Source organism: Globicephala melas, chromosome 11 (assembly GCF_963455315.2).
Source record: "Globicephala melas chromosome 11, mGloMel1.2, whole genome shotgun sequence".
NCBI classification, from domain to species: domain Eukaryota; kingdom Metazoa; phylum Chordata; class Mammalia; order Artiodactyla; family Delphinidae; genus Globicephala; species Globicephala melas.
This window is the reverse complement of record NC_083324.2, coordinates 1,102,640-1,116,262: the sequence shown is the minus strand read 5'-3', so window position 1 is coordinate 1,116,262 and position 13,623 is coordinate 1,102,640. Positions and strand designations below refer to the sequence as shown.

The 13,623-nt window shown below is 53.0% G+C and overlaps 1 protein-coding gene across 3 annotated transcripts in view; it reads left to right on the top strand.

The window, feature by feature from the left end:
• The window catches only part of MGLL (monoglyceride lipase), a 275,956-nt gene that overhangs the window by 236,496 nt on the left and 25,837 nt on the right, over window positions 1–13,623 (top strand). For all 3 annotated transcript variants that reach the window (XM_060308749.1, XM_030849227.3, XM_030849226.3), the window contains one exon: window positions 12,695–12,831. In XM_060308749.1, the coding sequence (XP_060164732.1) occupies window positions 12,695–12,831 (137 nt within the window). The remainder of the gene's footprint in view (window positions 1–12,694; window positions 12,832–13,623) is intronic.

Here is a 13,623-nt window from a genome sequence, read left to right as displayed (position 1 = left end):
TTTTAGCTGGTTATATTATAAAGCATGTTGTAACAGCTCAAAAAAAAAATATATCTGAGCCGAAATGTGTTTCCATAGCCCATATGCTGAATTCTGGCATCTTTATACCTTTTTCAAGCTGTTGTCAATTAGTAGAGAAATTAATTTCTCTCTTTGTGTCCTTCGTACAGTCGAGCTTGTGCATGGATGCCGCAGGGAACTCCCTTTTCTCCTCCCATCGAGGGGAGCTTGCGCAGCAGGAGTTCAGGAGATGCAAACGTGTTGGTCCAGGTGTCCATGATGGAAGCCTGGACCATCAGCAAACAGAAAAGGAGGAAATGGCTTTTGTTGAGGGAAACAAACTGTTTTCCAGGCCAGCAAGCTGTGATCTTGGACTTTCTGCCATATGCACGTTTTCTTAGAGAGAGACAGACAGAAGCAGAACCTCCCGGATCACACGGTATTCCCCGAGAGGCAGCACGAAGGTCCTGTCCAGCCTGCACCAAATCGCCCGTGAGCCCTTCGCCCTCCGAGTGTCCTTTTGTCCCACACTCTCTGCTCTTGGAGCCTCAGAAGGGCGTTTTTAGCATTGGCGGACTGTGTCGGCTGATGACTGAACATGATTTTTGGTGGCCTTTTAGCTGAAGGATGCGGCTCCTCTACTTTTAACTTGTCTTTGGTCTCGTGTCCTTACACTTCAGTATAGAATGCTGTTGCTCATGGGACTTCTGCAACATGAAATCCCACGATTGGGGACTGTCACAGGAGCGCGGAAAGCAAGCCAGACCTTCGTCAGAAATGGGCTTTGAAACCCCGATGGCTAAATTTTAAGTAGCGTGATCACGTTGCGGCCTAAGGTAGGGGGGATCTGTGGGGATTCTGGCATCCTCGTTCCAAAAGAGCATCGAGGGGAACTCAGTGGAAGCAGAAGCTACAGAACAGTCTCAGGGAAGCCTGCTGGGCCCGGAGTGTGTGCGCTTTCTGTCGCACCTCTTCTGGGGGCACCTGGTGTGGCCCAAGTAGTCACACAGCTGCTCCTGGCAGTGGGGGCTTCCATCTGGCTCAGCCCAGAGCCCTGCTTATCTTACGAACCATTGTTTGGGTCACCGTGTGTTCTGTGGCTCTCTCCCTACCACAGGTAGAGAAATGAACTGCCTTTAAAGGAGGAGAGAAAAACATTTGATTACAAGTTCTTCAGACCCAAACAGTAGCTTTCCATAGGGCTTTTACCTGGAAGCAAAGTACCGTGATGGGAAGAAAGAGGGTTTGCTACCTCCTCTAATAAACAAAGAGCTGTAACTCCCGCTGTGGACAAGGACGTGAGGAAATTCAAATTTCTGTGCTTGGCTGGGGACAACGGAAATTCTCAAGTTGGAATGCATTTTTGGTTCTATAAATGGGGAGTCCCCAAAATATTCATATCTTTTGATCTAGAAATCCCGTCTTGGCAAGTGTATCCTGACAGTTCTATAAATATCTGTGAAAAGATGTTCATCTCAGTGTTATTTAGAATAGCAAACATTGCTGGCAACCTCAGTGCTCCGCCATTGAAAGTAAAGTGAGTTTTGATTTTTATCCCCCTGATGGGACATCATGCAGTCAATATAAATCCCAAGTATAAATGTTGTGTGAAAGTGGGGGAAATATTGCAGTCTTATGTGTTAAGTTGAAAATCAGCCCCCTGCCCGAGCCTAGCCAGACCGACACCCAACAGGTAAGTGGGAAGCGTGTGTTCCAGTTGGAGTGATCGGCTTTTACCTTCTTCCTGCAGCAGCCCCTACAGAGGACCCTTGTCACCTGCAGGACTGACCTCCCTAACCCCGTCCTGACGTGTACCGCCTGGATGGGAGATGAGGGTGTTGACTACACGAGGAGTCCGGTTGTACTCCCGGCTGCTCTGGCTGGAAAGCACTCCTGGCCACCTCCACCAGGACCCTCTGCCCCACTGGGAGGCCCATGGGTGTCCCAGCGTAAGCCTCTCGCCCGGCAGAGGACGCGGTGGCTTCGTCTTGTCTGGGAGAACTCAGGCTGGCTGGGAAGAGCCAGGAGGCCACGCCAGCCGGCCCTGACCCTGCCGAGGTAGCACCCGGGCCACAGGCAGGACAGGGAATAGACAGTATGGTTTTATGGGTTGTTAAAAACGTAAGTGGTGACAGTGGAGGCACCCCTCACAATTTGAGTTCTTTTTCTCCCAGTGGTGTGTGCTGGAGGGTGTCCCAGGACAGCTGGTCCAGTTCACTTTGGCCGCCACGGAAATGAGACCAGACTTTCGTGGTGTTTACTCCTGCTTGGCGAGGGCAGGACTGGTTTGTTGCTTTAGAAAAAAAAATTTATTTATTTGTTTGTTTGGCTGCGCCGGGTCTTAGCTGTGGCGTGCGGGATCTTCAGTTGCTGCATGCGGGCTCTTAGTTGCGGCAGGCCTGTGGGCTCTAGTTCCGTGAGCAGGGATCGAACCCGGACCCCCTGCGTTGGGAGCACAGAGTCTTAGCCACTGGACCACCAGGGAAGTCCCCGTTGCTTTTTTGTGGTTAATTTTTCGTTTCCACAGCTAATATTTGCCGTCCACTTTGTTCCCAGCCCTGACCTGTGCAGTTCACACCGGTGGTCTCGGTTCACGTTTCCCACAGTCCGGGGAGCGGGGGTGAGGAGACAGGGGCCCAGAGGAGCTGAAACCCTACAGGAGGCTGCACCCTGCGGGGCCGGGTTAGGTCCAAGGACGTCTGACCCCAGAGCCGTCCCGTGACCCATACTCGGGCTGCCCGACGCTTTCCTGGCTTCCCCAGAAATCGGCCGTGAACGTGTGTTACTTCTGTAATCAGAGGAGGGGTGCAGGCTTTTATTATTTACGTAACATTTTAAATGCAGGCCAACGGATCCAGGTGTTTTTCCTCATTCCACGTGGCACCTCCGCAATAGAAATTGTTTTCAACGCTGCCTAACGGAACGTTCCGTGATGGGGCTGCTGAGGCTGAGGACCTGCGTTTTGACGGTTTGCACTTTAGTGAATTTAAATTGGCCCCACGTGGCTGTGGCTGCCGCCCCTCCAGAGTCGCTGCCCCATGGCGTCTGGGGACCAGGCGCCCTCGTCTGGGGCCCCACCGCCACCCTCCTGCCTGCTCCACCCTCCACAGGGAGCCGAGCCTCGCGCCCAGGTGGCCCATCTCTAACCCTTTCAAGGGCAGGCCCGGAGTGGGGGGTGGCCGGGGCCAGCAGGACGCCCACGGTCCAGCCGATGGCCTTGGCACAAGGCCTCCTGCTGCCTTGTCTGTTGCTCTGACAACACCAGAGGGTGGAGGATGCCTGAGGCCGGACTCCAGGCCCCCAGCCTCCACCCCACGCGGTGATCCCACGGGACCCCCACTGGCTCCTTAAGAAGCAGAGACTTGGGGTGTACTTGCCCCTGCGTCTGCTTGAGGAATCAACAGGAAAGGTCCAGACTCCCGGGCCCGCCAGCACGCCGACCTCATCCTCATCTAATTTCATAGCCTCGTGTGCAGTAGTGATGCTGATGCGTAATTAACGCCGGGTTTGAGGATCGAGGATGCTTTCACTGTGTCCTGGGGGTGGTTGGTGTGTCCTGGAGTTGAAGACGGCAGGGAACACTGCCCAGAGAACACAGGGCTGCTCTGGGTCCCTGCCTGCGTCCTCACCTGACCAGCAATGCAGTGAGCCACTACTGAGCGCTTGCTGTGTGCTGCACTCAGGGCTGACCACCGTGCCTCACTCTCCCTGACTCCCCACGCACCCTGTGGAGTGGGGTCCACGAGCGCCCCTTTGTGTAGGCGGGGAGGCTGAGCCGGCCGAGGTGAAGTCACCTGCCCAAGCTCACAGGGAGGTGAGGTGGAGCTGACTCCTGACCTCCACGCTCAGCTCTGTCCTCCATATCCCGTCCTTCCCTGGTTCTCCTGGTCCTTAAATGGGGTGGTGACTCTTCCTCGAGATTTGCGCTGTTGTCATCAAACAGGAGGAGCCTCGGGTCCAGGGGCTGGCACGGGGCGGGAGCTAATACGTGCTCCTCTTCTCGCCTTTGTAACATCTTAGCTGAATTTGAACTTGCAGTAGTGTTGGTTCAGTACCCGGGTGTGTAAGGGCGTGCCCCCTGCCGGGGCCTCAGTGTGCAGAGCTGGCCCTTTGTCAGGGGCAGAAGGGGCCGTTTCTCCTGCCCGCTCGCTCTGTGGTCGCTTCCATTGACTCTCTGTGGTTGAGAAACACTGACCACCTTCTGTCTCTTTGAAAGCTCTGGGGTCCTGACTTCAGCTGGTTTTAGTTGCTGGCATCTCCGAGGCTTTCAGAAAGTTCTGCTTCCTAAATATTAACAATGCAGCGTCTCCCATCCTGGAGAAAGGGGTCTGTGCTTCTCTGTAAAGCAGCCCCCTTCACCATGGGTGGTCTCCTTTGCTTTTTAAACGTAGCGTTTGTTGCAGTTTCAACAGAGGTTAAACTTGGGTTGCCCAGTTCTCATGTTTTTCTGTGGGTTACAGAAGCTCCAAACAACTGTCAGGCGCCACATGGGAGCCTCTGTCATCTGGTGGGGACTGAACAGACCTACCTTAATGTTTTGAGGTGAAAAGTTCTGTTAGATGTTAAATTTATTTTTAGTTAGAAGGAAACCAAGGCGAAAGCAAGCCATGATTATGCAGAGGAGAAATACAGGTTAGACATGCAGAAGAACCTCTGATGGGGAAGAGCCCTAAACACGACGACAGCTTACGGGTTTTCTCCTCTGAGACTGTGTGGGGATGGGAGGGAGCGTTTGGTGAAGACCCTCTACTTGCCAGCTGTGCTGCCCTGGTTCATTTATTCCAGCAGCTTTACGATGAGGTCAGGAGATGTCTCCTAGTTCTACAGATGGGCAAGTGACTAGCGGTAACTACCATCTTAAAATTTGTGTTTCATTCCCTTGCTTTTTTATTCTGTGCTTTCATCACATAGGTTTGGCTCTCTAAAAATAGATATAGTTTGCTTTTGCTTTTTTTCGTTTTCTTTTTTGATTTTTTTTTTAGCTTTCTATAAAATGGCTAAACTTGAATACCTTACTTTCTTTTTTTCACTTTGTATTTTGTTTCTAAGGTTCCTACATGTAGCTTTCGTTTATTCGTTTTTTCACTGCTGTAGAATAATCCCTTTAGCTACAATGTGTCCATTCTCCAGCTGTGACAACAGGCTGTAGCGAAGGATGTTGCCCCGTCTCCTGTGGTGCCTGCACAGGAATTTCTCTTGGGTGTATGAATGCCTGGGGGTGGAATGGCTGGGTTGTGAAGTATGGAATTCCAACCTTGCGAGATGCCAGATAGGCTTCCAAAGTGATTGTACTGGCTTCTCTCTGTGTAACATATACGGGCTAGTGACGCCCTTTAAGTTTGGACACGGGAGCTCAATCAGGTCTCCTCCCGGCCCCTCACAGTGCTCTGTTACACCGGAGCTCGTCCAAGTGGCTTTATTCTCCCTCTGGGTCTGTGTGGCTGTGATTCCCACACGTGGCTCCTGCCCGTCCAGTCCTGTGGTTCTTGAGGCCAGAGGCGCCACAGTGACCGTCTGTCTCGCTGGCCTGAACCGCACGTCCCACAGGAGTCCCCCTCCTCCTTCGTGCTGGCCTGTGCGCCGGGTAGGAATGCTGGGCCAGCCCCCCGCGGGATGGAAGGAAGTCCGTCCCCTTACTGGTCAGATTTTCCCAGGGAGAGAAAGCCATGTCCCTGGAGCCTGGGTCAGGGAAGTGCTGTCTGCTTGGAGCCTCCAAAGGAGCAGAGGCGAGGAATGAGAGATCTCTGTTTGTGCAGGCGCCCCGTGGGGAGCGCGTGGTCCGCAGTTAGGGCCCTGCTGTGGACCCTCACCAGGCAGGGCATGTGGCGATGCTTTTGCTGTGCAAATGGCAAAATGGGGAGCCTGGTACCCCAGCGTCTGGAGGAAACCATCTCATCGTTCAGACTTGCGGGCCTGGTGTGAATGCCTGCCTGTGTTTTCAGTCACACGCACCCATCTCTTCTGATTAAAACAGGAAGAACGTTTGAGGTGGATTTAGGGGTATGTTGAGGCACCGCCGTGTAGGGGCGGGCTCTGGAATCAGACTTCCTGGGTCAGATCCAGCCGTGCCGCGAGGCCCTGGCCTCCTTGTTGGCAAGGCAGGTGCCAGTAAAAGCAGCAGATCTGGGGTCTGAAGTCAGTGCTCGAGGCCTTGCTCGGCCTGGAACTCACCGGGAGGATGAGCTGCATCCAGTCTGTCCGAGGGCCAGTCTTGTCTGCTAGAAAGTGGGGGAAAGAATCTCTAACTCACGGGGTTGTGAGGATCAAGTGAAATGACCCGGGGAAAGGGCTGTGCGGATTACAACCGGCTGCGTCATATGGGGTGTCGTCGTTACTGGTTTGTAATGCGTCATATGGGGTGTCGCCGTTACTGGTTTGTAATGCGTCATATGGGGTGTCGCCGTTACTGGTTTGTAATGCGTCATATGGGGTGTCGCCGTTACTGGTTTGTAATGCTTTGTCTCTCTCCTCACCCCAGGCTACATTTCACCAGATGTTTCTTCTCTAAGAGAATGAATACTGAGTAGAGCTGGTTCCCTAAGAAGAGGGAAGTCAGTTGCTCATTTCTTCCTATTCCAGCTTTAACGGGACCATGAGCTTTCTGGATACTTCCTCATGATCTCTTTAGCACACAGTGGTGCCGTGGAAAGTTATTTTCAGGTAGAAATATTTTGTATGAGACAAAGAGACGGGGATTATTTCATCATTCAGCAAAGAATTATTAACTACTTAACTGTGCACGGAACACGACGCTAGAGTGTTTTAAGGGTCCTTGGGATTGGTTTTAATCAGATGTGGTGAGACACACAGACACGGAAATGGCTGTCACGAGAGACAATTGATCATATTCACAATTCCCTAGAAAGGGGGCAGGGCACCCCACACAGGGCTGGTCAGGAGGCAGAGGGAGGGGGGGAATGCAGACGGGAGCCTCTACTGCATTTTCTGCGGAAGGAATGGTGAGGCGGGCCGAGCAGGCTGAGGATCGGCTGGCTTGAATAATTTCCGTGGGCTCGCGGGCTCAGGGGCTGCCCTGGTTGTCCGGTGCCTGGCCCTGGGTGACAAGGACAGCAGGAGAGTAGCCCAGAAAGTGAGAGGTGGGATGCAGGCTCTGGGTGGGTTGGTTTGCATGTGAAAGGCCAGCTCACAGGCCAGTTCTTCACTGTCTCTAGAAATTTGCTAACCCTGGGAGCAGTGGTCCCTCCAGGGCCAGCTTTAACCAGATGGTAAAGCATCAAAATACAGAAACTAAAAAACACAGTACATAGCAGAATCAGGGCAAACAAAACAAAACTATGCTGGATTAAGGCCTGTGGCGCAGGGCTCTTTCTTTTACAAAATATGAGGAAAAGGATTTTCATTGCAAATGCAGAACCGTTGCTCAGCGTGCGTGGCGGGAAAGGAAATGTGTCCGTCAGTGTGGCCAGGGTGATGGAGATGAATCTCTGGTGAGTGGCCATTATGGAGATCCTGGCCACAGTTCATTTCAGCAGGTGTATAGCAGGCACCTGCCCCCCGGGCCAGGCCATTGCGAGGAGCCCTGAGGAATGTGCGGAAGAACAGAAGGGGATCCTTGATCCCGAGGCCAGCCCTGGCGGGTGTGGGGCACGTGCGGGCCCAGCCTCCTCCCCGAGCCTGTGGCAGACGTCACCAGTCTCCCACAGCACAGTGCCGTGGGGGCCACCAGCCACCCATCAGAGCTGCTTGTCAGCCGGGCTCTAGGGCCCCTCGGTCCATGGGGGAGGAGTGGTGCTGGAGGAGAGAAGCGGGGGGAGCTCCGGTCAGCTAGCTCACCTGTGATAGAGACAAGACCTGGTTGGGGGGGGATGGGGAAACTTGCACCTGTGTGGAGGGAATTGACTCCGTGGAAGGGTTAGGAGTGGCGATGGGCCTTAGAGGGTTTGCTCCTGGCCTGGTGCAGGGCTGAGGGCCCCGCAGCAGGGGGCTGCTGCATGAGAGGCGCAGCAGAAAAGCGTGGATGTGCTTGGAGGGGCAGCGGGCGGGGGGGTGTGAGTGTGGCTCCGATTGTGCTTTCTAGTGAGGGAGCAGGACCAGTAGGAGCCTTTACCAGAGGCCCCGAAAACTGGGCTGGCACACGCGGACCAAGCTCTGAAACAGTGGAGACTCTGAGCCCTGCAGGATCAGAGCAGCTTCCAGAGGGGTGCAGAGGGGGTTAGGGCAGGCAGGGGGCTGGGTGGGAAGCTGTCGCCAGGGAAAAGGCGAGGAGCGTCTCACCCCCCGCTAGGGGCGTAGGCATGCAAAGGAGCAGGCCGATCCAGGAGGCTGAGGACCTAGAAATCTGGAAGGGTTTGGGGACCAGCTCGACATAGGATAGAATGAAGGTCAGAGACAGCAGGCCTGTTTTGAGCCTGAATGATTCAGAAGGTGAATCAAACCCGGGAGCGGAGCCACTTTGGAAGCTGTTTGAGGATCAACAGGACAGTCGGGGGATTCTTCTGACCAGGGGTTCACGAGGCGGATCTGCAGCTCTGGGAGGAGCGTGCCAGAGCGGGGAGAGCGGGCAGGCGCGGGCGGGGCGCACAGTGTGCGTCGCGGGGAGAGGCAGCCATGGGACAGTGGAAAGGAGCGCGGGAGGGCCTGCGGGGCGGCTGGGGCGGGTAGCACTGCAACGCGCTCGTCACGGGGGCTGACTTGTGAGCAGGCAGGCCGGCAGAACCGAGCAGCCCTCCTCCAGAAACAGGCCAGGCTCCAGTGAAAGGGGAACCTTCACATGGGATCGGGGGGGCGCCACAGTTCAGTGAGGTGATGAGGGACTTCTTCATAAGTTCCGCTAGAACAATTAAGAACCATTTAGGAACTTGATAGAGGTGGTTGAACAGCGTTGTGAATATACAAAATGCCACCGAATTGGCACACTTTACAGTGGTTAACATCGTGTTATGTGAACTTCACCTCGATTTTAAGAGGAAAAGAACCGTCAGGAAAGAGATCGTGTCTCATACCAGGTACCACGATAAGCTGCAGGTGGATCAAAGATTAACATGTAGAAAATGAAACCAAATCTGGAGATGATGGTGCGATGGTTGCACAGAAGTGTGAATGTACTTGATGCCACTGAGCTGTGCACCTAAGAATGGTTAATGTAGGACCTCCTGGTTGTCCAGTGGGTAAGACTCAGCGCTTCCACTGCAGGGGGCATGGGTTTGATCCCTGGTCGGGGAACTAAGATCCCACATGCCGTGCGGCATGGCCAAAAAAAAAAAAAAAGGTTAATGTAAATTTTATGTTATGTATATGTTTTCCCCCCGCCCACAAGAAATGAAACCATAAAGGAACTCATAGAAAAAATGCTGAGTTCCTTTATACCCCTGGAGTAGAGAAGGCTTTTATAACTAAGAATCAAAGCTCAGAAGCAATAAAAAGAAAAGATTGATAATTTTTTAAGGGTTTTTTTTTTTTAAAGCAACTAGTGCTCAAGCTGTTTTTTTTAAAATGAATTTATTTTTTATTTATTTATTTTTGGCTGCGTTGGGTCTTCGTTGCTGCATGCGGGCTTTCTCTAGTTGCGGCGAGCGGGGGCTACTCTTCATTGTGGTGCATGGGCTTCTCATTGCGGCATCTTCTCCTGCTGCAGAGCACGGGCCCTAGGCGTGCAGACTTCAGTAGTTGTGGCTCACGGGCTCTAGAGCACAGGCTCAGTAGTTGTGATGCATGGGCTTAGTTGTTCCACGGCATGTGGGATCCTCCCGGACCAGGGATCAAACCCGTGTCCCCTGCATTGGCAGGCGGATTCTTAACCAATGCAGCACATGGGAAGTCCCAAGATTGACAAGTTTTTCAAATAAAAATCTTCTGTAGCTTAAACACAACATCAAGTCAAAGCACAGATGACCAGCTCGTATACAAAGAGCTCTTAAATATCAAGAAATGCAAAACCCTGCAAGCAAAGACAGAAATTCTCAGTTTACCAGAAAAGAAATACAAGTGACTCTTGAAATGTAAGGAGATGTTAGACCTATACTTTCTCCTCTGTCTTAAGGGCAAGAATACAAACACTGAACGACCTGCTTTGTTGGGAGGCTGATAGATTCAACCCAGCACATCCCACGTGGACGGCAAGTGGGCGACTTCTACTGAAATGGCACCTGCACGCACCTTTCAACCAAACAACCTTGCCACCTAGACATACACCCTGAAGGCACACCTTCACAAAGATGGAATAAACATTCCCAGTGATTCGTTACAGTCCGATGTTTAATAAACGAGAGGTTGGATGTCACACAAATGGGTTTTGATGAGAGATGGCCAGAGTAATCTGTACTCCGCCCACACAGAGGAGCACTGCACAGCCCTAAGACAGAGGAAGAGCTCTTGGCCTGTTTGTGATATGAAATAACCTCCAGAATACGTTAAAAGGGAAAAAAACTGGCGCGAATAGGGTGGGTCTGTAGCATGCTACCTTCTATGTAAAAAAAAAAAAAAAAGATAATTATTTTTGCAAAAACAATTGCTTTGAAAGAGAAAACAGAATAGTTAAAATGATGAGCCATGGGGAGTGAGAGGGGGGAGGTAGAGGAGGCAGGAGCAGCAGCAAGATGTCCCTGGATGAATCTTTTCTTTTCTTTTTCTAACTTTTGAGCCAGGTAAATGTTTACATATTCACAAAAGAAAATGAAAAGTAAAACACCAAAATCTATAGTTGTGAACAAATTTATTTTGAAACTAATCGTATATCAAATTAGTAACATAAGCACACAGAGAAAATAATGATCACGTATTTGTAATAATTCGAACTTTAAACATAATACTCTGGGGCTTTCCTGGTGGCGCGGTGGTTAAGAATCCGCCTGCCAGTGCAGGGGACGTGGGTTTGAGCCCTGGTCGGGGAAGATCCCACATGCTGCGGAGCAGCTAAGCCCGTGCACCACAACTACTGAGCCTGCGCTCTGGAGCCCATGAGCCACAACTGCTGAAGCCCACGTGCCGAGAGCCCGTGCTCCGCAACGAGAGAAGCCACCGCCATGAGAAGCCTGTGCACCACAATGAAGAGTAGCCCCTGCTTGCCGCAACTAGAGAAAGCCCGCGCACAGCAACGAAGATCCAATGCAGCCAAAAATAAAATAAATAAATAAATAAATTTATTTTTTAAAATGGCAGTATTAAACATAATACTCTGACCATTTCATTACTGAACTGTTTTCCAAGGACGGGAGGTGGGGTAGGGGGAGTATTGTTTAGTGGGTGTATCAGTCAGCTTGGGCTGCCATAACAAAGTACCCCAGGCGGAGTGGCGTAAACGATAGCAATTTATTTTCTGAAAGTTCTGGAGGCCGGAAGTCCAAGATGAAGGTGTCGACAGGGCTGGTTCCTCCTGAGGCCTCTCCCCAGGGCTTGCAGACGGGCGTCCCTCTGTGTGTGTCTGTGTCCTAATCTCCTTCTCTTAAAAGGACACCAGTCAGATTGGGTTAGGGGCAAGCCCAGCGACCTCATTTTAACTTAATCACGTCTTTAAAGACCTGTCTCCAAATACAGTCATGTTCTGAGCTGTGGGGATTAGGACTTCAGCACGTGAAGGGAGTGGGGAAGGGGGACGCAGTTCAGCCTGCGCCAGGAGCATGAGGTTTTGGTCTGAGGAAGGTGGGAAGGTTCTGGGCGTGCATACGGTGGCGACGGTCGTGCAGCAGCGTGAACGTGCTCGATACTGCTGAGCTTGCACTGGAAGATGGCGAAGATGCTGTGTTACCACAAGAAAAAAATAAAAATGAGTTTAAGGGGACTGAGGGTGCCGCTGAGAGGGTGACAGAAGGCTGTGTGCGATGGGCACTCGTGGGGGACGGACAGTAGGAAACAGGAGTTCGGGGTCTGACCACACAGAGGGTTTCCGAGTTTGAGGTCTGGGCGGCCAGCCGTTCCAGCCGCTGTGAGCACCCCCTCCACTCTCCGTCCGTGAAGCGGGCAGCATGGTCACTGCAGCTCTGGGCAGGTCCGCTTGCTGTGCTTCCTTGTGCTCTGGGAGCTCCTCCTCGTTTGCAGTTTTCAAACCCCCACACTGCATGGTTTCTATGGCGACTGACGTCCCTCCGAGAGGGGAGCTTGGAGGGACCCTCAGAAAGAACGCAGGGAAGTGAACAGCACGGATATGGGACGGGCAGTACAATCCAGGAGGGAGGGAGCATGACCTAGTTTTACGGCTGCTTCGCTGAGAAGGTTCTGGCAGGTACGCTTGACTGTCTTATGTCTGTCGCACTGTCTTCACCAAGAGCTGTAAAGGGAGGTGACAAGATGCAGCACTTTACCTGGTGAAAAGCTAACGCTTGGAAACACAACTGCGAGGGTCAAGGACTTGGGAAAGCCCAGGGAATTCCAAGCCTCATCCGTCTTGTTTCTGGCCACTTGGGGAGAAACGAGGCCTAGTGAGACTCCACGTGCCTGTCCTTTCTTTTTTCCTGGGATACGGCCACAAGGAAGGCATCCTGGCTGCGTGGACAGGCTTTGTGATGTTCACATCCTGGCTCATGACTTCTGGCTGTGTGATCTTCGGCACGTTCCTTAACCTCTCTGTGCTTCAACTTCCTAGTCTGTAAAATGGAGGAGAAGAGTTCCCACGGTCAAGAGTTCTTGGAAGGACTTGGTGGGTCCTCCCTAAAGAGTGGCTTGTAATTCCGTGAGGAGACCCCTGGGCTTGGCAGGAGTCAGCCTCTGGTAACTGGTTCTGTTTCCTGTTCTCTTCCAGTTGGCCACGGGCAGAGCGAGGGGGAGAGGATGGTGGTGTCTGACTTCCAGGTTTTCATCAGGGACGTGTTGCAGCACGTGGACGTTGTGCAGAAGGACCACCCAGGGCTTCCCATCTTCCTCCTGGGCCACTCCATGGTGAGTAGACCACGGAAGAGCCCTCTAAGTCAGGCCGGGCCCCAGCCCCAGCCCTGCGGTGGGTGGAGGGTGAGGGTCCCGGGATGCAGGGGGCCGCCCTGCCTCTGGCCCCATCGCACTCTGCCTGGCCAGCACAGCCCCCTCTGGGAGTTCCCAGACAATTTATGCTCAGGAAACGAGGGCCAGCATCTTGGAGGCAGCCCCAGAGAAGCTCACCTCCGCCCGTTCCTTCCTGCCAGGGCCCAAGGCGCCAGGAAGGCGCCACTTCATGGTGGGGCCCCAAGGGTACTTCTCCCTGCACGGCCGCGGGCGCGTCTCAGGGCAGGAGGGCCCCTCAGTCAGCCTGTGGAGAAACAGAGGTCCTATGCGTCCTGCCCGTTTCAGAGTCACACAGTGCACATGGGAATTAGGATGGGGTTCCAGAGGAAACAAGTCCTTCAAGGTCATTGCAAATCCCTTTCACCTTTTAAATCCATTAACCCCCTAAGGATCAGCCAACTATAATGTATAGATCAGGGCTCTCAAGCTGGCAGCATGCAGGCCGGATCCGCCTCTAGACCCCCGCCCCAGTGGCTGGCAAAGAACGTTTTGAGCTGCTTGGTTTTGAAAGCTGGGTGACTTTTCCCTCCCTTCCAGCCCGGTCACTGCCGGGCTCTGTTCCTGCGCGTCTGTTACCTGCCTGGCCCTCGTGAGCGTGTGTGGTGTCAGCCCTGGGTGCAGGTCACCTTCAGCTTCAGCAGACAGCCAGGGCCGCACGCCTTCAGCACCACCCGCGCTCTCTAACTATTCTTC